This window comes from Megascapheus bottae, chromosome 5 (genome assembly GCF_031878675.1).
Source record: "Megascapheus bottae isolate mThoBot1 chromosome 5, mThoBot2.hap1, whole genome shotgun sequence".
Taxonomy (NCBI): domain Eukaryota; kingdom Metazoa; phylum Chordata; class Mammalia; order Rodentia; family Geomyidae; genus Megascapheus; species Megascapheus bottae.
Genome location: NC_143513.1, coordinates 31,816,004 through 31,840,035, shown reverse-complemented (window position 1 = coordinate 31,840,035; position 24,032 = coordinate 31,816,004). Strand labels below are relative to the sequence as shown.

Sequence of the window (24,032 nt, the reverse complement as noted above, 5' to 3'; positions counted from 1 at the left end):
TGTTTATTGATTGTAACTCACAATCAAAGAAGTCTGAAAGTCTCGGGTCTGTAAGATCCATTTCTGTGTGTCAACATGTACTGGACATATTGATTTTAAGTCATTCATTTAATATCTTAATCTCTACTTCCTCTATTATATATACAGTTCAGTTTATATACATTTCCCTCCAAAATATTAGAAAGTGCGTTCTATTATAAATCAAGAAACACTTTTAAAACTACTTTGATTTCATTAGGCAGACCATAGATTTTTCTTAGAGCTGTTTAGTCAGGCCCTCTAATTTTATTGGCTTCAAAGAGCCTAACTTAACCAAATTCAAAAATTACATCTACACAGGACAGTATTATACAACGAACTTTTTCTTGTCACTATGCCCTTAAATAAAGCATGACAACAATGTCAGTAACATTATATTATGTTAGGTAGTATAAGTAATCTGGAGATGATTTAACATCTACAGGATGAGTATGTAGATTCAATTTTTTATAAGGGACATGATAAGATTTTGGTATCTGTAAGTACAGGGTAAGAATAGACATCCTCTACAAATACCAAAATCTGACAAATGTAACTTAATTCTTCTAGTAAGTATCATTCAGGCATTGAACTCCTTTGGGCAGTTATTACTGATTTTGCTTTTGATATTGGACTTACTCTGTCCAGTAAAAGAATAGCACCATATATAGATAAGGATCAGCTGAGACTTATTTATACACTTATTTATTCCTGCATCATAAATTTCCCCATGATCTAAGTAGCTATTTCCTGTCTTTGTCTATCAGGAATTTAAGTGGCTTAGCTGTTCATCTGTTTCACAAGGCATCTGTTCATGGTTTTCTGCCAAGACTGAGCTGGTTTTGAGGATTTCTTACAATTTTACTCTTGTTCTTGACCCCTTGGTCATAGGCCTATGGACTCTATGAGAGTGAAAATGAATATTGACCTGGCCAAGAAACTCAAACAAGATAACTGATACTATATTTATTTACACATTGTATGATAGAGCCTGCTCAGAATCAAGGTGAAATAAACCATATCTCAATGGATTTGTGGATATTCTTGTTATGTTAGCTTCTCTAAATCCTAAATTAGTCTAGTATTTTACTCTTTGGGGGGGATTAAAGTGGCTTAGAGTTGTCATATTAATTTCTATCTCATTCTCTGGCTAATATATCCATTTTGGAGCCTAGGTTGCCTCTTGGTTAATAGCAAAAAAAAAAAAAAAAAAAAGATTAGTCTGGATCCTTAAAGATAAGAAGTTTCTCCCAAAAGATGGAAAAGCATGACTAAGCTCAAAAGCATGCATAGAACAAGGAACATGGCTGAAGAACTCTTAGAACACTCGTCATTAGGAAAATGTTTTAAGACCCGGAGTGTGGCCTAGTGGTAGAGTGCTTTACCTAGTATGCAAGAAGCCCTGGGTTCAGTTCCTTGGTACCACATACACAGAAAAAGCCAGAGGTGGTGCTGTGGTTCAAGTGGTGTAGTGCTAGTCTTGAGAAAGCTCAAGGACAGTGCCCAGGACCTGAGTTCAAGCCCCAGGACTATCACCAAAAAAGAAAAAGAAAAGAAACATGCTTTACATTACTACATGAAAAAGAGAAATACAAGCTATGTCTGATTAATTATATACAATGGGAGACCAAAAAAGACAAATGAAACTTTTAACTCTTTTCCAGTATTTATACCCACATGTCAACAATTTCCAAATGTCCTACACAAAAAATAATAATAATAATCCTCACTTTGAAATGGAGATTTCTTAATCTCACTCAAGGGTATTCTAATTCCTGTGAACTCAGGCAAAAACCAGAAAGCTGGCTTATAAGAGATAACCCAGCTGCCTTAACAGAAGCTGTCCAGGGAAAACCTTTTAAGAATCCCATCACAAAACACCCTCATCTGTTTCAACCACAAACAAGACAGAGAGATCTTTTACATGGCATTTCTAGGGGAAGCAAGTACTGGATTCACAGAGTGGTGTTCTCTCATTCTTTGCCTCATGATGACATTAGCTAGCTACATTCTCACTCCAGATCCTCCAAGGAAGGCATTTACAGAAAAGAAGCACTGGGCCACCCAGAAACTATTTACTGAAAATAAAGACAATATAAATGAGACCACAGTATCCTTACTCATCCTTGCAGTGCTGTTCCCACACCCACATATTTCAACAAAAATTCTTTGGAGTCAGATGTAAAAGAGGTCCATAGTTCATTTTGCTTAGAAGCTAAGGAGATGCTTGGAGTTGGTTCCCAAAGACAGGCAATCAAGAAAATCTGTCAGGAATGAAAGCACGACTGCATAATATTGAAGGATGTGCACATGAGGTTATGCTACAAAAATCCTGTGGAAGCCACTGAGGCCAGAAGGTTGTGAATAATCTGGTTGAAATAGTATAGTTTAAAGAGGTGAGTGAGCCACGAAGTGTCCTCAGAATTATTATGTACCCAGATTTGGTCATATGGAGATGGTGCTTCCCTTGCTCATGGCTATCATTCAAATGTATATGTCATTATCACTATGATCAGCCAAGAGGCTTCTGCTAACTAATGATGCAAAGCTCTAAGTCCCTAAGGAGACATAGACAGATGGAGATTGCGGTTGCCTTACTCAGAAAGTCACCTGGTTTGGGTGAATGATGTATGAACTGCTCAATCTCAAATAATGAAATTATTTTTATTACAAGAAATTTCGTATTATAAAGTCAATGTGGTGATATAAAAAAAACAACAGATTAAATGAACAATCTTCCAAAGGCATGATACGATTGATTTCTGGAGCTATGGCAAAGAAAGCAGACATGTGTACATCAGACAATGTGTTTAGTCCAAACCTTTGAATATATTCTAGTGAGCATAGATCAAGCTATTGCTGAAGGCTGAATATGACTTTACATAAGAAAAATAATACCCATTTCTTTGCTACATTGAAAGCCCAGAAAAACAGCATCATTTGCCTACACTATGTGTTCAGGGGGTCTCATAATGACACTATGTACTAGCCTGGCCAAGGAAAATTAACAAGTTATTTGCTAACATACACTGAAATGACAATCTTCCTCACCACAGGCAATAGTATATTATAGACATAAATCTTCAGTGGACAATGGAGGAAGAACATAGAGCATTTAGAGAGTGAAGCCTTCTGCTTCTTCTAGGAAGAGTACATCAGATAGATCCAACTCAAATAAATGTCAATCCATTCTCCCTTTGAAAAATCCCACAACAATCCCAGAACCTCAGTCCATTTTTTTTTTGCCAATTTCTCTCTTAGTAGGAATAGGAGAATAGTCCCCAGGCCTAACAAGCAACTTACATGAATTAGAGCGTTTCCCTTCCTCTATTTAGTATTACCATTCGATATGTCTTACAAATATTTTCCAACCTTTAACTTATTTTCCCTTTATGCCTCATAATTTGCTAGGGTTTCCCCAAGCAAATAGAGTCCACTTTCTATAACAGAGCCCACCCAAACTGGAGCTGGAAAGGGTGGCTAAGAATCATTTATTCTAATAACTACATTTCCAGATGAGGAAAACAGGGGCCTAACTATTAGATACTTAAGGAATTTGGCAACTCAAATCATAAATAATGTGCTTAAATGCTGCTGGATGATTCCTTTGGCTTCTCTGAAGTTTGCCTCAGCCCAGTCACAAAATTCAGCTGAGTGACTATTCTGACCATGATAGTCTTCACATCTATAAAAATCATTCTGGTAATTTCACACCAGAGTAGATCTTGTTCTACCAACATGGGTTTCCACGCATGCTTCCTGTATACATAATATGTTCAATGATAAAATTTTTACCCATCATAAACTATTAAACAGAGCTATCCACAATGTCTTCCAACAAATGTGATTTCATAGCAATAAATAATAGAATATTACCTGTAGTGACTGGCTACTAATTTTTTTAATGTTTTTCACTAATTTTTTAAATTTTTACTGTTTTTAATGCTTACATTAAAAATATACTTTCATTCAATAAATGATCCTTTAAAAGCAAATACTATTTTCTTGAATTAAATAACAATTCATATTCCATCCTCTGTGATACAAAATTGAAAACTGAGGGTTCTTGGAGTTCAATAATAAGTGACAAAGATCTATTGTTAAACACAATTTCATCTAACACTAAATTTGTTAGATGTCCTGTGGAACATGGAGCCATGCTCAGAATTATGTAGCTGTGCTAACTTTTAAAAAAGAAAACATGTACTTATACTCTATTGTCAATAGTTTTACATCTTCAATGCCTTAGAACAAAGTAATCTTTATCAATTTATTTCATTCAATTTCTTGCCCACTTCTTTTTTCCTTTAATTTCCTAAGTGGGGAAATTTCTGGGTCTCTTGGACACGAAAACTTACAAATGTGGTCATGAAGAGGAAAAAAAAATCTGTTCTCCTGATGCTTGCCATTTTCACTGAGCCAGAGGAGCAGCACAAAACAACAAGCTAATACATAATGTATCAAGTGTTGAAAAGTGATGTGGAGAAAGTCATTTAACGAATGGACAAATCAGACATAATGAGGATAGTAAGAATTAGCATTTTTAATAGATTGGCTTGCTTTTCTACTAACATATGTAAGCAAGACAAGAAGGAAACAGAGGAGGTGAGTTATGCCAATAGCTAAAGGAAAGAAATTCTTTTTTCATATATTTTTATTGTAATTAATAGAAGGGTTACATGATATTTGTCAGATAGATGGTGCATTAATTCCCATACATTGATACCCTTTCACATGACTTGGTCCCCATTTCCCTCCCCCCACCCCCACCCCTCATCTTGTTTTCCCCCATTCCCTATCCAATTTCAAATAACCAAATACAAATATATCCGATATATCAGGTAACAAAGTGGGATACTGTAACAATATGAGATAACCAAGGGACAGCAAAAGAGATGAGAGATAACACAGTACCTTAAGAACAACAATCATTCATTATATGGCTTTTGTTTCTCTACCCTAGAGGTCCTTTCATTTAGCGTCATACTATATGGCCTTATGTATCAAGGTTTTGCTCTATTGCAAATCTCTTCTAGTAGAGCCCAAAGGTTTCTACTGATTATGACAAATGAGGGAAACCATTGAGCCTAAGTTTAAAGGAAAGAAATTCTAAGCAGAGAAACGAGTAGATGCAAAGAGCAACTATACGGAGGATACATAAGAGGCCAGTATAGCTAGAAGAAAATGGAAATGGTGAAAGCAAGAGCAGACATGGAACCGACATGGAGACATTTGCTTTTCTATTGAAGGAAGTAGGAAAGCACGAGAGAGATTTCCTCAGAGACCAAGCCTGGTCTGGCCTTCAAAAAATCATTTTGGCTTTGCAGGAAGACTATGACACAGGTAGATGGCAAAAGGATCACTTAGGATACTACTTGATGGTCCAGTACATAATGTTCTTAGAAGCTGTATATAATTTGGAGGTGAAGATAATGGGATTAATTCCATCAGAAAGGGGGGCTAATGCTTGATATATTATATATTATTATCATTTAACATTTTCCACTTCAGGCTTCAGTCCTAGGCATACAACTCACATTATTTAAAGCCTCAGGGTGAGGGGCTGCTCCTCCTTGAATGAATTTCTATGCATATTTGGTTAGAAAAGAACATGCCTGGCTAAACAGGAAGTGAAAGAATGCAGAATCAGTAAAATACTACAAAATCAATTGAATCCTTTCATTTACCAATTATTCATTGGAGGTCAAGTCTGTCTTGGAAGGAGTAAGGAAAGAGTACAATGACATGATCGCAAAGGCATCCTATAGCAACAGTGGAATGAAATAGTTGAAAACTAAATGATGTTTCTACTGACTTTGTAATTAAATTGTGTTTTAGTCCCAAGAAATCTCTGTTTTCATATAGTTCTAACAATATGAAACTATTTAGAAACTAAATCTTAGATTTGTCTCTTTTTTTTTTGCCAGTCCTGGAATTTAAACTCAGGGACTAGTCACATTCTTGAGCTTTCTCCAGGCTAGTGCTCTACTATGTGAGCCACAGCACAATTTCCAGATGTTTCTGTATATGTGGTACCCAGGAATCGAACCCAGGGCTTCATGCATGCTAAGTAAGCACTCTACCACTAGGCCATGCTCCCAGCCCAGATTTGTCCATTTTTATCTCATAGAGTAATAAATATGATTTCATCATAATAAACTGTTAATAGCTAAAACTATTACTTGGGTCATAAAGAGGAAACAGTTTCTAAAAATTCAGTTCATAGGTCTTGATTGTTTCTGCCTTTTGAGACAGTCTATGTAGCTCACGCTTTGCTTACCATCTCTACTTTAGCTTCCTAATGGTTGGGATTACAGGCATTCATCACTATTCTCAGCACATCTATCTTAATCATGAATTCTCTGTCTTTTTGTTGTGAAATCTCTGTTATAACCAGACTACCAGTGAGGGTTCACTGGCTGGTAATGCCATCGTCTTCTCAGATAACACTTACTAATTACCACATGAAATTCCTCTGGAATGGGACACATAAAACTGTGATGATGAGTAAGAAAACAAACTGCATGACAGAATAGGAGGACTGCCCAACACACAGCAGATTGACACTGTATCGCACTACCATAATATTAATATGTCTAAACAAGCAAATATCCTGGGAAACATTATTTGGGCTACTAGGAGCAAGGAATGGAAGAAATAGAGTAAACTGGAATGTCTATTCTTTTCTAATGTTTTAATTTTTGAGTGTGTTATATTACAGAGTTATATAACACTGATTCTGGGGCACAAGTCTCAGTCACTAAATTGACTATGAGACTAGGAACATTCAAGAACCTGTTGAATGCATTTAGCACTGGTTGATAACTTTGTAAAAAGAAAAAAACAGTAGTCATTTTCTCCAAACCCTGGCCAATATGAGCATTACCTCTGACAGTGAAGTGGATTTCACAGAGCTGACAAAGCTTCCACTTGAGTGCATTGATCTCCAATGCTTTACCAAGCCTGTGAAGTAAACGGTGCCTTTTGGTGTGTGAATTGCTCTTTTGTGATCAATAGTGAAAGTTAGGGGATCTGTTTCAACTATCTTTAGTTTTCACTTTGAATGACAAAATCCACCACCTCAACTTCTAATAGCTAACAGCTTCCACTCTCTCTACCCTAAGCAGAGCAAAAAAGTAATCCTGTACACATCTTATTTCCTACAGAAAGGATGATTACAAAAATCTGCTTAACCGCACTTATGAAAATGGGCCAAACTTACACCATTAAAAAATAAGCTCATGAGAATTTCATCAGAATAAGAGCAAAAACTCATCACACTCACACACACACACTCACACACACACACACAGTACTTTGCTCTTCCACATATTTTACTACCTTGGGGGATAACAGATGGGCTAATATGGAAGGCACATGTGAAATATTTATGAAAGGCAAAGTAATTGAAATAGCAAACTCATAAAACAATAATTTCCTTGACTATATTCAGCAGCATATGCAAAAATGAGAATTTTAATATAATAGAATGCACTGAAAATAGCTACAGGAAAAAAAACATAAAAGAAAAGCAGAAAAACACAAGTTGAAGAGTTCCTTTCAATGTGCTAAACATTGTGTATGGAGGAAAGTACCTGTGGAAAGAGATTTGTGGGTGTTTTGCTGCTGTTATATGTTGGGAGACTTTAAATTTATATTATCTCCAAGACAACCGATTTAGACATTCTGACATAAAGCATTGACTTTAACATTCTTATGAGGCAGATAGATGATGCAAACTTCTATCATCTTACATAGTGATCTCCATGGAGATGAGTTTGAAGCCATGCTGCTACTTTTGAAGCCCCTGCATTTCCTGCCTAGTCAAAATCTTTAAGAAATTGCAATGCAGCAGACAAATCAACTCTAGAAGTGCACATCAAAGAATAGTTATATTAATTTCCACATCAGGATGGAGAACATCAGAATAGGCTTGTGATTCAATGTCAAGAAATGAACATTAGACTGGTTCACACATGTACACACCAGTCCTTTGTTCTCTTTGACTTATCCCCATGACACATCACTCCTCTTCAATCTGTGAAAATGAAAAACCTGCCCAGAAATAATAAAACTTGATCCTGGAAAAGATAAAGGGATTAGTCAAAAATGTCAGAGGCAGTATGCCTGCAGTAGAGAGTTCACAGCTTATGAGCTGCAGTTCTTTTTGCAAGGGTAGTTGATACTCACTTCCTCAAGGTGACTTGAAATGCCAAAACAAAACAAAACAAAACAAAAACCCTACCTGGTCCCCAAACAAGGCTTCCTCCCAAAACAAACCACTTCCTTATTTTCCTAAAACATCCTTTGGCTTCCTTGTTCTTTGAAAAGCATATACTTAAATGACCATTCAGGAAATATTTAGCCATAGAGATTAATAATGGAACAGACATGCAACACTGATGTATATTTCTGATTAGTAGTGCAGCTTGTAACAAAAAAATAATGAACAAGAAAAAGTCAGGCAGCCAACAGGCTAGAATGAGTTTTTTAAATGGATGATGTGACAGCAAGAAACTAGTTTAGATGAAGTGGGCTGATAACAGACTTTCTGAAGAGGTGATATTTCAGATATAAATGACAGGAAGGATCCAGATGTATGATGATCAGAGGGAAGATCATTCTTGGCAGAACCACAGGCTACTGTAAAGGAACTAAATTAAGAAACATATTTGTTGTTTGAGGACAAAAGGCAAAGGGGAGAGAACGGGGTGTCGAATGCGTTGCACACACAGAAAGGCAAAGAACACATCCTACTAGATTTCTAAGGCTCAAGGAGAGATTTTAAACACAAAGGAAAGCTACTGTAGGCTTGTTGGTAGAGGGTTTACATTTCAAAACATACCATCCCTTGGTATATGAAGGGAATGATTAGAGGACACAATTTCCACTTCCCTGTGGGTTTCTAAACCCATGGATGTTCAAGTCTCTTATGCAAAATGATACGGTGCTTGTGTATACTTCAGATTGTATCTAGATGACTTTAAAATACAATGTATATGCTATGGGAATAATTGCTATCCTATGCTGTTAAAGGAATAATGCCAGGAAGCCTGTTGATATCCAGGACATTCTTTCCTGAATATGTTCAATCTATGGTTGGTAGAATTTGTGATGCAGAGGGCCGACCACGGTCTCCTTGCAGAATAGAACATACATCACCAGGAGGTCTGCGTGTAAGTAATGAAGCCTGTGATACAAGCCATTGCAATACTCAGGATAGATGTAATGCTGCAGGATGGGGGGGCAGGATACTAAAATGAAGCAGGTGGATGTATAGATAGAATTAGTTGAGCCAGATGATAGTTTTGTTTGACCTGTGGGGGAAAGGACAAAAAGAAATAGAGCACAGATGTTTGATTTGGGGTGTGAGAAACTTACTGAGTAAAGGAAAGCTATATGGGACAGGCTAAAAAAAATGAGAGTTCTGCTTTGTACATTGATTTTGAAATGTCTAATGGTAAGCATCCACATGAAGATATCAGATATGTAGCTAGATACAAGGGCTGCACCTACCAGATATCAAATGGTAATCTTTGTTTTAAACTTTACTTTCCTTTTTCCTTTCTCTTACCTTGTCCAGCTTTGGCGATGCTGGGATTATATAAATTATATGGAAAGGATTGGAAAGGATAAAATAAAACTCTTAACATTTAAAGTTATTTGGGAATCATTTTCTATCAAGTATTTACTTGGCCTGCCCTCTGTTAAAATATTCTTAATTATAGACATTTCAGAAAATGTAGCAATGCCATTCTTTTCCTGTTAATGGAGTTGTATTTGGAAGAAAATTGAGCATAGTCCTAACAATACTGAAAGGAAAACATTTTCAAAAAAGTGAGTATTTCACATGACTTTTGTCAGCTACAATCTCTGGATTTCAGAGGTTTTCCTCACACAGTAATGCGAATTACAACTGTGAAAGAGCGGTAGTCTCTCTAGTACTGAACAATCCCAGAACTGAAGTGTCCAGAAGATAGTGAAAATTTTCCCATTGGATGACACATAATCTCAAATCTCACAATTAGTCACTTCTATGTATAAGCTAACAGAGGAATTCCTTTGGAAAATACAATTTTATGAAATAAGAATATATCCTGTATCAGACACATTAGCATGAATTTAGTTCACATGTCCTTAAAGAGTTGGAAGCACGACTGGTGATACTGATCTAGACTTTGGTCAGATGGATCAGCTTCTACAAGTCAAAATATGTGCCCATAGATAAGCCTCAGGAAGCAAAGAGACCCTAAAGGTAAAATAAGGTCATCATATCAATTTATTCTCTTGGTAACATGGTTTCATCCCAGGGAGAATTTGACTTCTTACTTTTGTCCATGTACAATAAAATAAAAATAACTAATCTGGAGCTAGGTTTCACATAAAAACAAAGCTTTGCCAAAATATTCCTAGTCAAAAATTGTATCTGGCAAGGCTACCAAAATAACAATGTATACGCATACCATAGTATACACAAACTGTGACACTATTATCACTACAGACATTAACAAAGGTATCATTCTTTTGGAATGCCTTCTGGGAGCTATTATGAAATTGAAACTCTTGACACCCCAACCCTCAGTGGTGTTTCCTTGAAGATTATGTAACCTACACAACAAAATTACATCAAACCATTCTGTAAAACCATAGAGTTCACAGATAACCCAGGGGCCACATAAGAGTTACCTCTGTACAGAGAAAACTAGACTAATTAAAGGTATTAAAAACAGGAAATAATTTAACAAGCTGTAAGAAAATTGAAGTATGCTTCCTGTGTTGCACAGTGTATTTTAACCAGTTCATAGATTATCAACCCTCTTTCTTCAATTCTCAGGAGACTGCTTTCAGCAATGATTATGCTTATAATTCTCTTAGAGTTGATAAGTAGAAGTACCTTCCAGGACACAAACTAATCTGAGGCCATAAATATTTAGAAACTTGCCTTACTACAGGGCCGGGAGTTTGGCCTAGTGGTAGAGTGCTTGCCTAGCATGCATGAAGACCCGGGTTCGATTCCTTGGTACCACATATTTAGAAAAAGCCAGAAGTGGTGCTGAGGCTCAAGTGGTAGAGTTCTAGCCTTGAGAAAAATCCAAGGACAGTTCTCAAGCCCTGAGCTCAAGCCCAGGACTTGCAAAAAAAAAAAAAAAAAAAAGTTCCCTTACTACAACATTAAGCCACATAAGCATATTCCATAGTCAAGTTGCAATGTGTTTTTAGCTTAGTTGTAACCAGTGTCTGGGATTCTTTATGCCAGTACCTGTACAGCCCACTTAATTGAGTTTTCTGTCCCATTTTGTTTTGCAGCCTCTGCAAGCATGTACGTTCCGACAGTGTGCAACGGGAGGGAAGTCCTGGACTCCACCACCTCATCTCTGTGATTGTGATTTTGCAGTTCTGTTCTTGTGTTTTTAGACTGTTAGACAAAGTACGCGTGTGCAGCTCCACAATATGGAAAGAGAGCAAAAGAACAAACCTAGTACCTTTTTTAGAAACCGTACGATAAATTATTTTTGAGGACTGTACAGTATGTAGTGATGTGCTAGAACTTTCTAGGCTAATTTTAGTGCCCGTATTACTAATTATCCTCCCACCCCACCCCCAGAATATGGAAATAACCATTGTTTACAGAGCTGAGCATTGGTGACAGGGTCTGACAGAGTCAGTCTACTAAAAATAAATAAATACGGTGGCAATATTAGGTAACTTTTTTTCCTATAAAGTTTTTGTAGGTTCTTGTTGTAACTAATTTAGAATGCGTTTCTATGTTGTATATTAAAGTTACATTATGTGTAACGGATTGTTTTTCTTGGTATAAAAATAAGAAGCATCTGTATTAATGTTAAAGATATTGGGAATAAAACCTTCAAGGTTTTTGAGCATGTTGGATAACGTTTGTCCTTTTTTTGATCACTACAAGGTAATATGGATGTGTGGACTTTGGAAGGAATTGCCTCACTCTTCACACCCAGATACACTCTGAACAGTCCCTTCCAGGGACTGGAAAGCCCAAGTATACTGTTTTACAGATTGTAATGGGCAAAAAATGACTGGAAGTGACACCATGATTATCATAATTATGTGTAAAACCAATATACCTGTGAGTGCTTAGAGGTCCAATCTCTTTATACAACAGCTCAGCACTACCCAATTGAGACAAAGAAAACAGTTGTTATATCCTGAATACATATACTGTGGCTTTAAGGAATGTATGATAACTCGGATTTATAATATCATACTTAATTACTAGGAAAAAGATTTGGATACATCCTGCTATCCTGTTCTATAAGTCTCTCTCAACATTGTAGACAATGCTCTGACAATAAAATGCAGAATAACTTATATTCCAATGCTTTCTCAAAGTCTCTGAGACAATACTCAGCACATAGGCTTATCAAATTTAAGTATTTTATTAATCTAAATAAAGGAGTAAATAGAGAAAGTGTAGATAAACTAAAACTGACTTCCTCTTACTAGATACTCTCCTGTTTCTGTCAGCTTTTTAATCACAAATCATTTATTAGTATAAGGAAATTGACTGAGAACACACCTGAATGTAAGATATGTGTCAGGTACCATGAGTAGATGTGTATGTTAGTTTTTGTTGCTAACATAAAAATAACCACAAATGATGTGAAATAAAACAAGAATTTGTCCTGTCACTATTTCTGTAGATTAGAAATTAGAATTAAGGTGATAAAAGGGATAAGGGATAAAACGGATAAAAGTGCCACCTAAACTCCAAGGAAAAATGCATTCTATACTTTTGTCTGCCTGTCAGCTTCTTTGGCTTATGACATTACTCCAGTCTCCGCTTCCACCTTCACATCATTTCCTCCAGTGTTGGTCTTGTCTTCTGTATGTCTCTTAAAATGACACGAGTATTTGGAGCCCGGGAGTTTGACCTAGTGGTGGAGTGCTTGCATAGCATGCACGAAGACCTGGGTTTGATCCCTCAGTACCACATATATAGAAAAAACCCAGAAGTGGTGCTGACGCTCAAGTGGTAGAGCTCTAGCCTTGAGAAAGTCCAAGGATAGTGCTCAGTCCCTCAGCTCAAGCCCAGGACTGGCAAAAAAAAAAAATTGACATAAGTCTTTGGAGTTAGCACAACCTAGATAATCCAGGATGACTTCATCTCAACATTCTTAATTATGTCGTTGAAGTCCCTTTTCCAAATAAAGTAATCTCAAGGACCAGGCATTAGGATGTGAACATATATATTATATACACGCATTTAGAAACCACTATTAATCCTATATCAAAAGATGAATAAAATACAGTTACTGCATTTTAAGTAGCATGAAGAGTAGAAAAAACTTTTAATGAACTGTCTGTGACAAGGAAGGCAAGAGAGAAAAAAGAACCAAGGCTATAAGAAACCCACAGGCTATATTTTATAAAGGGATTGAAATAAACAAAATATACTATTTTTAAGTGCATATGTGTATGGCTACTGTGGCTTGAATTCAGGGTCTTGTATACTTTTTTATCTTTTTTCACTCAAGTCTGGCTCTCTTCCTCTTGGGCTACACTTCCACTTCCACCATTTTTTGTCAGTTAATTGGATGTGAGTCTCTTGAATTTTTCTGCCTGCGCTGGCTTTGAACAAGGATCATAAGATGCCAGCCTCCTGAATAGGTAAGATTACAGATGTGAGCCACTAGTGCCCAGTTACTAATACTATTTTTTAAATAGTAAACAGGTACATAAACGATAACAGGACTGACTTGAAGGAAATGAAAGAGTTGGATATTAGATATATGGTTTCTGGATATATTTAAGCCAACAACTGAATCAATCCAAAAATCCTCCACATGTCTAAAACAATTGTGCTTACCAGTCCCTGAATGCTTATATCCAAAGAGGAACCCCAAATTTGGGGAGTGAGTAGGGGTAGGTTAGGCAAGAGTTACCAAAGCACCAAATGACAAGAATGAATTCTTCTGTGACTAAAACTAGCAGGAATGCCAGAGAAGTGTCAGAATGACCATCTGCATAGGATAAAGGCTGAGTAAAGCTGACGGAAACGAAAATAAACTCAATCTACTGATGGAATGTGACAGTCTGAGCAAGGCAATATCAGATTGGTTGTGTAGAAGCACAGCTGATATGTCAAATAATCAAACTGATCATGCATCTTTAAAAATAAGACAATCAGGCTTGTGTTTGAACTATGACTCATGGTTTTAAAGAATGATTTTTGATCCATTCCCACTATTTCCCAGATCCTGATGGTACAGTGAAAATATATTAACCAACAGCTGTTGTTATTTTTACCCTTCCTGGCTACAAACCTTATTTCTGATTTGAAAGTGTGTACACTAACATGTGGCCTTAGACATAATTTTATTTTTTTAAAGTCAACATATATATGGAAAGTAGCTGCTATATTATCTTTTTTTACATAAGCCATGAAAAATAAATATGTTCTGAGTTGGTTTAAAAACTATTTTTTCACATCAGTAACAACATTTCATCATTCCAGAATATACAACTAGCTGAACCAAACCATCTTTTGGGAACTTACTGAGTTCAAAGAACCCCAGCTAAATGATACATTTTACTCATTAAAAAATCATAACAACAAAAAATACCAAGAAATCATACCAGAATCTAACTATCTGCTTGATTATCCTTGACTTTGGGGGAAAAGTTTATAGGTTTGGGGGTGCTTCTAAGTTCTCCCAAATTTAAATATTAACAAATGTTTCTGACCATCCGGAAACATTTTTTCTCTTGGAAAAAAAACAAGAAGTCCCTACTTTTAAGCTGCGAGGCAATTTGACTTGAAGACCATACAGAAGACATAGTGAAAGAATAGCTAAGATAGATACACTCTATCCAATTACCTTTGCAGGCTGTGAGTTCACAGCTAGTGTCTGCTTTCTTCATTTGCCAACTGTAATAGGTTTAGATCCTATAGCTTTTCAGAGACAGGCTGTAATCAAATCCAGGAAAAGGAGATGCTAAGAGGATGGATTATAATCAAGTTACAGATTGCTCTTCTATTTAAAGCAAAAACCAATGGTCCACTGAAATCAGTTTTCTGATATTAAGGACATATCAACTCTTCTAAATCACATTTACCAAAATTTACAACCTTTGAACAGAAATTTCTTTTTATGGATTATTAATAAGAAAATTCTAGCACTAGAAGCTTTAGTAAGATTTTTTTCCAAGGGCTGTGGTTATGTCCTGCCTAAACATGTAACCAGGGATACCCTATCTAGTGTCAGGTCTCACTAAGGTATTTTCATGTATCAATATCCCTTAACTTTAAAAAGATCGGTAAACCCAGTGCTTCAGCTCATGTCAGCCTAACCACTTAGGACACTAAGATCTGAAGTTCAAAGTCAGCCTAGGCAGACAAATCTAAAAGATTCTTATCTTCAATTAACCAGTGAATACTGGAAGTAAAGGTATGGCCCACATGGTAGAGTAATAGCCTTGAGAAAAATGATAAATAAGCTAGAGTATAAGACTCTGAGTTCAAGCCGTAGTACTTGTAACACAAACAAACATCTCTAAATACAATTGCTTTACCAATAACTAGTATGTAAATAAAAGACTAGAGAGAAAAGAAAAAAGAGATGGCTTTTATTATATAAAAGTAAGAAAGACTTCAAAATTAGTATTGCTAGTTTATCTTATATCCATGCAGTTGTTTTAGTTTCATCACCTGTTAATATTTTTTTAATCTCAGAATGAAAACTACTCACAAGAGTAGTTAACACTTTTTGTCTCAGTGCAGGCAACTAAGTCATTAAGGTGTAATTTTCTTCTTGAACATCTGAGCAGATGTTCTCCAAAGAAATAAAATCCTAAAAGGTATTCTGACACTTCTGGCCAGTTTTGCTCATGGTGGTTTGCAGTTATCTACATCAGGATCAGAAAACCATAGCCATAAGTCAAACCCTAGCCCATCACACAGTTATAAGCCTGTGGACTAGCTACACTTTAAATAATTATAAAGGCATCTATTTAAAAAAAAAGATTCTTTCCATTTACATGAAACTCAGATTTCAGTGTCAGTAGGTCAAATTCAGCCACACTCAGTCATTTACACACTGCCTAAGACCGTTTTCAAGCTTCTGTGGCAAAGCTGACCAACAGCCACAGAATCCATGTCTCCTGCAAAAAGAGATGATGTTATTATCCTGTTCTTAATAGTCTGCTGACCTCTGATGTGGACAATTGCAACAGTAATGTCAATTATAATACAATTAGAAATTAATTTTCTTTTCAACTATTTAAGCCCAGTTTGGGTTTCACTTCTTTCTTTGTGATACTGAAGGGAAGTCATCTAAATATGTTAAATTAAAGAAAATCTATCAAAAGCAAAAGCTTGAAAAAGTAAACTCCATCTTAGCTTCCAAACAATGAGTTAGACATTGAAATTTTTGAAGACTTATGCCCATTAAGACTTATTTTTTATTTTATTTTATTTTATTTATTTTTATTGTCAGAGTAATGTATAGAGGGGTTACAGTTACATTCACCAGATAGTAGGTGCATTACTTCTCACACATTGGTATCTCGTCTCATGTTTTTGTCCCATTAGGACTTCTTATTTAAGGTAACCACAATTACACTATGGTCTTCAAACCCAGGATAAAATTCATAGTTACCACATAATAAAAGTAAGGAGATTTTAGAAAATCTGAAGTCCTGATCGTCATATTGTCAATGAAAATATGCTCAATGTAAGCAATACATTTGTACTTTAAATTGGTTAATGAAACCCTCTTCTCACCTTCACCCCTAGGAAATTAATTTTATAAGGGAAACACAAATAACCTACATTTTAGCTGCCTGGTAAGAAGGACCATACGCCATAGGAAGCAGAGCTCTCAGTAGACATCAAATGACACTTGGCTGTAAGGATATTGAGGAAACATGTATCCATGACCCACCACCTTGAGTACCTGGAGAGGCCTGATGAAAAAGGACTGGTATCAAGTAATTCTAAGTCACTCTGGTTTTCCCTCCCTTTGGGAAGAAAAAAAATGACAAAGTTTACACAAAAAAAATACCATGAAATATATTTAATCCTAGGAAGGATTTGATTGTATAGAAACCAAAGAGGAGAAAAGTCCACAATCATAAAATTCAGTCTTTTAAATCAAATGAACACATATAAATTGGCTCAACATTGTTAAATGGCATGAGATCATTTATCCACAAAAGACATGTCTTCATCTGGTGGAAAATTGATATAAATATGTTTTGACAGAGAGCTAGGAGATGTTATAAGTAACAACACAATAAAGTATTTAAGGCATAAAAGAATGCCTTTTAGGAAAAACAGCAAATAACATGTTTTCCTGTCAACTTGAGGAAAGGGATAAATAACAAATGGCCATTAAAATTCACATAATTAATTAAAGATTACGTAATTAATTTGGCTATGTCTTTCACCATGTCACTAAGCTTTGCAAAGAACAGACTTTTAACAACCTGTATTTTATGGCCACAATTGGTCTGAATATCTTCTTCGTAATATTTTCTCTCTCTCTCTCCTCTTTCTTCAGCTCTTAGAATAAAATGGCTATCCACTGGTATCAAAAAAAAGTTCTTTTCCAAAATTAGGACCTTGATGACAAAATCTACTTAATATCTAAAATTAGAAATAAATTCTTCAATATCAACTACACTTTGAGAGAGTTCATTAAAATGTAAGGCATTTTTGACATGTCAGATATTTTAGTCCAGTGACAAGAGAAAAAAGAAACTACCTGGGAGAAAAATCCCAATTATCTTTATGGCTTGGAACATACATATTGAGCACAGCAGAAGTTGAAGAGAGATGTGACAGGTGACTGCAGAAACTTCCTGACTCTGACCAGTCTGTAAAGTTTTACCAGGAGTCCTCTGAACAGGTGCATTTCAAGTGTATTTTCATTCTTCTGGTTACATTTTGAACAAGATGGAGAAAGGCCTGCCAATTCTCTGTTAGTGGAACAAAAACGAGCAATGCCAAAATAATCTCTTCTTTTAAAAAAGATTCAATAATTTCAATGCAAAAAAGTTTTATGCTCGGTAACCTTCTCTTGGAATTCCACAAGAAGCAATATTATAACTTTACATATGCCTATATAGAAGAGTAGAGGTGTACACTAAACAAGCATTCATCATCCAAAAATACCAAAATAAGCAGCCAATAAAAACTGTTCATCTTATCCCACTTTCCACAAATAAAAGATAAGACAACCTACAGAATCAAGAATTACAAGATGTACTTCATTGAAATGTCTGGAGTAAAACATACAACACACCTTACTTATGTGCCCTGCCTTTCTCAGCCAGTCACATATCTTTTTAAAAAACTATAGAGATGACTGTTCATTGAAAATAAACCAGAGCACCTTAGATCTTCAATGGCCAGGATAGTTCCTTTTTTCCCCAGTTTTAAAACAAAGTTGAAAGAAATTGGTCAAATCCATCTTCAGACCTCTTTCAACAAATAATATCAAAGTCATAATATCAGTAATCCATTTCTCTGGATCATTTAAGAAAGAACAATACATATTTTATAACTGTGTATGATACAATAATTATGAATTGAATTATATTCATTTTTCAAAATAAAATGGTTACCGTCTTAGCTTAAAAAAATTAAAGCTTCCAGAGAAATCATACTCCTTGAAATCATGTAGTAAAAATATAGTTATAGTAGCTGGACAAAGTAGCTCACTCCTGTAATTCTAGCTACTCAGGAGGCTGAGATCTGAGGATCTCGTCTCGGATCAAAGCCAGCCTGGGCACTAACAACCTTGAGATTCTTATCTCCAATTAACCACTAGAAAACTGGAAGTGGTGCTGTGGCTCAAGGGATAAGGCAGTAGCCTTGAGCTGAAGAGCTCAGAGTCAGTGCCCAGGCCCAGAGTTCAAGCCCCAGGACTAACAACAACAACAACAACAAAATCCACATAATTATATAAACCCAGTAATGGTTGTACAAGATATAATTCCAGTAGTAATTGCAAGCTCTCTGTACATTACCCTGACAATTAAAAATTAAAAATTAAATAAGAATCTTATAACAATAACAAAAAAGAAATAATCCGAGTACTCAAGAGGCTGAGCCGGTTTGAAGAGCTCCTGACTACATAGCAAAACCTTGTCTCAAATAAATAAATAGATATATAATCATGTAACTTCTGGTTCTTCACAAATTGAAATATCCCACTGATATTTTTCTGGAAATTTCAAAATTATTCCACTACAGTTGCACAATAACCTGTAACCCAAGATATTGGTACAGTATCCCATATTTAGGGATAAGAATCACACATTCTACACATTTTATATGATTGTGCAAGTGATTTGCTCACCAAACTCTTCCACTTGCTTCATCTTCAAGCACCACCCAAAAATGTGTATAGCCACTAAACTTCTATATTAACATCTTATTTGTGTTAATGGAAGGCCAAGGCTTATCCTTGCCTGTTTTACCATTTAGTTTTTTAAAGTTCCTTCAAACTTTCAGTCAAGCTCTTTTTACCAGCTCCAACAAGGCTCAAATTTTAAGGTTATCATAGGTTTTAATAACCCAAGAACATGCTAATACTCCCTAAGATATTACCAATAACTTAGCCTTCTGAAATCAAGAAAACATACCCTATTGGGGGAAAAAAGAAATTTTTATTGTCTTTAACTGCTTATCAATTTAATAGAAAAGCTGTTTTCAGGTCTGTTGGAAATAAATAATGGGAAATATTTTGTTCAAATCTTTCTCAAAATACAACGACAAGACATAAATGGAATCACAAGGCATATGCTCACATCTGCCCTCCAAAACACACTTCTTTTCTGTAGACATGATAAAGAATAAAAGTTACCCATTAATTGTATGACATGCATTAGCATTGCACTGGTGGACTTGAACTGGGTTTTCAGTCATGTGTATATACAGACAAATCTCTTCCTGAGTAAAGCTACATCTTCAGTTGAGACCCAAATCATCTGTTTCCCTTTAATTAACAAGGTACTCGACCATGGAATAAGGCAATCAATATCTCTACCTCCTGCCCTTTGCAGCAGCATGATCTCATTGTGATCACCAACATGACAGGTGTCAGGACAAGCCCTAACATATGGTCCAGTGAAACCACAGAGCAGGTTTTTTTATTCTCTGAGTCTGATGTCTACAGCACTTGTCTTCATATATTGGGAGATCTTGAGGATTTCAGTTGAACTGATTCAAAATGATCTTCTTTATCCTAAAGAAAAGGTATTCAAAAAAAAAGAATCAATTCACTGAAATTCAAATAAGATTTTAGGATCTTACTTCTCCAGAAGGAAAGTTCCAAAACTCATTTTGTCTATGCACCTGCCAGTTGTAATTAGGCTTTTACATTTAAAATAAGGCAACAGACAGAAAACAAATAGCATGGCTACCCTGAAGCATAGTTTTGACATCCAAGACAGACAAATTCAAAATAGAAGTAAAAACATAAGATTACAATGGATATCAGAACATGTAGCTTTGATTCCCATGAAGAAATAAACCACTGAGACCCTTCCTAGAGACATTTATGACCTTGGGACTGAAACCAGTAACCTTGATATGTGAACAACATAGAAATGAGAGAAACTAAATAATCTCAAAGCTATTGACATTATTTCTGCTGCTTTATGATAGTGTTCTTAAAATAGCATTGTTATTTTTCAGTAGCATAAACTGAAAATAAGAAAATGAACCACAACAATAAATAAGAATACTAATAAGATGAGAGCATTTAAATTCACTGATACATTTCAGGAAATTAATCTATTGAAATACATTACTTTATTAATGGAGAAAAATAAATAGGATGCAGGGTTTCCCAAATGTTTAATTATTAAGATTTGAAAAAGACATATAGAAAAGCATGACAAAAGAGAACAAGGATTATTTTTAGAATAAGAAAAGAAAATCAAGGCTAAGTATGTAACTCAATGGTAAAGAGCTGACTAGCATAAGCAAGACCCTGGGTTTCATCTCACATGTGAAGAAGAAAGGAGAGAGGAAAGGAAAGGTAGAGAGAGGAAGATGGAGAGGGAGCGGAATAGGAAAGAGAGATGGAAGGAGAAAGAGACTATAAGAATTGTCAGTTATAAATAGATGTGTGGCTGAAGAAATGAAATAAAATGAGAAAACGATAGGAAATCAACACTGGATAGCTGCAGGAGGATGCTTGCTTCATTTGAATAGAGAAGTCTAGGAAATATTACGCTATTGTGACAGGTTTATTTTTGAAAACACAGCACAAATACCAACAAACACTTTTCCCTGCCTTTGGGGAGATGACAAACTTCTGTGAGGACAGACTAAATGTATTTGGTGCTTTAGCTGATGGCCTCTGTAAGAACTTGCCTGCAGTCTCAGGCTGTTAATCAGCCTTAACAAGTTTTTAGAGTAGCCATTAATAATACAGATGTTTATTAAATACCCATTACATTGCAGGACAGGACCATAGGAATGCAAAACTGAGTATAACAAAACACTTTCCCTGAGGACCGAGAATTTTTTAGGGTATTAGACACAAGCTAGAAAGGAAATCTGATTTTTGTGGCTTTTCCTTGGAAATAAATTGAACATGATCATGATGGAAGGGAAAGAAGATACATGTTGATTATCCTCAAAGTAACATGTAAAGGGAAACACTGAAAACCCTTTATCTAGTCATGTTGGGCTTTCCATGCCACATTCTCTGCATATCTAAGAATCTTGTCCCATCACTTCTGATGCAGCAGAACATACACATGTGTGTTATAGACAGGTGTGTAATTGGTGAAGCACTACCACTAATATCTTGGGACATCTGAAGGTAGGAACTTGATCTCTTCATTTTTAAAATCCCAACATTATCAGTAAGTTGCCAATATGTGGTTGTAAAAATATATCAAAATGTAACATTGTACAAGGAAAAGCATACAATCAGAAATCAGGAGCTACAGATTTCTAATTGTTAGCTAGCCTTTATAGATAAAAGTGAACCTCTACAGATTTCAGTTCCTGTTCATGTTGATCAAAGACAAGCACAGCAAAGTCTACTGTAGCTCTAAATGCAAGAATCTATTCCCAAGCTCCCAGTGGCTTCATCACTCCTTTTTCCTAGCAATCCTTCTCTATGCTTGAAATATCTCCTCTTACTCTTACCATACTAGATAACCATGCACACATGTGTGATATCTCTCCTCCAATTATCTGAATAGTGTTTGAGACAAGAATGTGTTTCTAATTTGTTACAGAACCCAAACCTAGCAAAGCATCTTACAGTGTCTCATGAATGATGATGGAATAAACAAATATTTTTGTTCTTAACAAATGAAAAAAGAAATGAATGGTATTTTTCAACTGCTAGGAAAAATACCTATATAAACAGATGTTTTAGATACAGTGAAGCATTAGGAAATTTCTTAATAAGGTATGAATTTCAGAACATAATTGGGACTATATAAGAAACCCCTACATGATAAAACAGATCAAAAACGCAGATGCAGTTTTGCTTTTGAAATCATGCATAACAAACTTTGACAAAGGCAACACAGAGTAACACCTTTAGAATGCTAGTCACAGCAGCTTTATTCACAGTCAAACACTTGAAATGACACAGAAGAACAAATAAACACGTTTAGTTTATCCATGCAACAAAATAACATTCTTGAACAAAAGAAAATCAGGTGGACGACTCTCAGAACCACTATTTCAGAGTGACAAAAGAATTGTACAAAACATTGCATATTGTATGGTTGCAATTATATTGGGCTCTAAATAGGCACAGTTTAAAAGATCATTAGAACCATTTACTTTGTGGGATGAGGGATTGACACTATGCCAAAGGACATGAAGTTACTTCCCAAAGGTGACACTAGCATTCCAAACCTTGACAGACTTTGGAACCTTATACACTCCTCAAAATTCAGAAAAAAAAATAGGAATACTTGTGATTGTGTGTACTTCACCTTAAAAATGTCTAATTCTCATAAATTATACATGCTTAGAGGATGAATTTGCTTCCAAGTCCACAACTTGCTCTGGAACATCAAATAATGACAGAATTCTGAGCAAATAAGGGGATGGGCAGATGGATAAGTATAATAGAATAGCAAGTATAATAAAATTTAGTGATTGGTTAATGAGTATAACAGGACTCAACTCTTTCAACTTTTCTATAACAATTCCAAGTTCCATTTTAAAAGTAAAACAAAAACAGACTTTCATGTTGACTAAAGTCCTTGTTTTAAAGAAGATGCTGTCCATTATATCTTCTCAAAGAACAAAACACTTCTCTTACTTTGTCTGATTGTTATTGATTACATTAATTATTGATCGACTAATTGTTGTTAAACTCGACATTTGAAATATGATATAGAAATCAGTGTTTATAAAACTGGCAAAAAAACAGAAAGTTTAAGAATAGATGGACATTTTCCCCTAAATCAAACATTCATATTATATGTTAATTGTTACCCTTCCAAATTGTGAAAAGATGTCAAATTATATGACTTATTTCTACTATCAAAAAAGTTTACATAATATTTTAACCTATTCTTCCCAGGATAAATTTCATTTATTCTTTGTGTAAACTCTGTAAGAAGACTTGTAATATGAAATCTATCCAGCAATCAAGGAAAAATCATTTTGTTGGTTTTTTTTTTCTTTCTTTTCCTTTTTTTTTGTCCAGTCCCAGGGCTTGAACTCAGAGCCTGGGCTCTGTCCATGAGCTTCTCAGTGCTCAAGGCTACCACTCTACCACTTAAGCTGCAGTGCCATTTCTGGCTTTTTCTGAATAGTTTATTGGAGATAAGAGTCTTCCTGCCTGGGCTGGCTTTGAACCATAACCATAACCATGATCCTCAGAGCTCAACCTCCTGAGTAGCTAGGATTACAGACATGAGCTACTGGCCCGCAGCTATACCTTTTTCCTTGTTTATAAGATCTTTCTTTTGGGGGAGGGGAAAAGGAGGGCACAGAAAGGGTGGGGAAAAGGGTGAATAAATGCCAACAGTGATACTCGCTAGAC

At 35.6% G+C, this 24,032-nt stretch overlaps 2 protein-coding genes across 3 annotated transcripts in view; one reads left to right on the top strand and one right to left on the bottom strand.

Annotated features, from left to right (window-relative positions):
* The window catches only part of Grm3 (glutamate metabotropic receptor 3), a 94,076-nt gene extending 82,176 nt beyond the window's left edge, over positions 1 to 11,900 (top strand). Inside the window, exon 5 of the mRNA XM_090332886.1 lies at positions 11,326 to 11,900. Coding sequence (XP_090189012.1) covers positions 11,326 to 11,399 — 74 coding nt within the window. The 3' untranslated portion in view covers positions 11,400 to 11,900. The remainder of the gene's footprint in view (positions 1 to 11,325) is intronic.
* A 3,998-nt stretch (positions 11,901 to 15,898) lies between these two features.
* The window catches only part of Elapor2 (endosome-lysosome associated apoptosis and autophagy regulator family member 2), a 153,379-nt gene continuing 145,245 nt past the window's right edge, over positions 15,899 to 24,032 (bottom strand). For both annotated transcript variants that reach the window (XM_090332884.1, XM_090332885.1), the window contains one exon: positions 15,899 to 20,243. In XM_090332884.1, the coding sequence (XP_090189010.1) occupies positions 20,184 to 20,243 (60 nt within the window). In that variant the 3' untranslated portion in view covers positions 15,899 to 20,183. The remainder of the gene's footprint in view (positions 20,244 to 24,032) is intronic.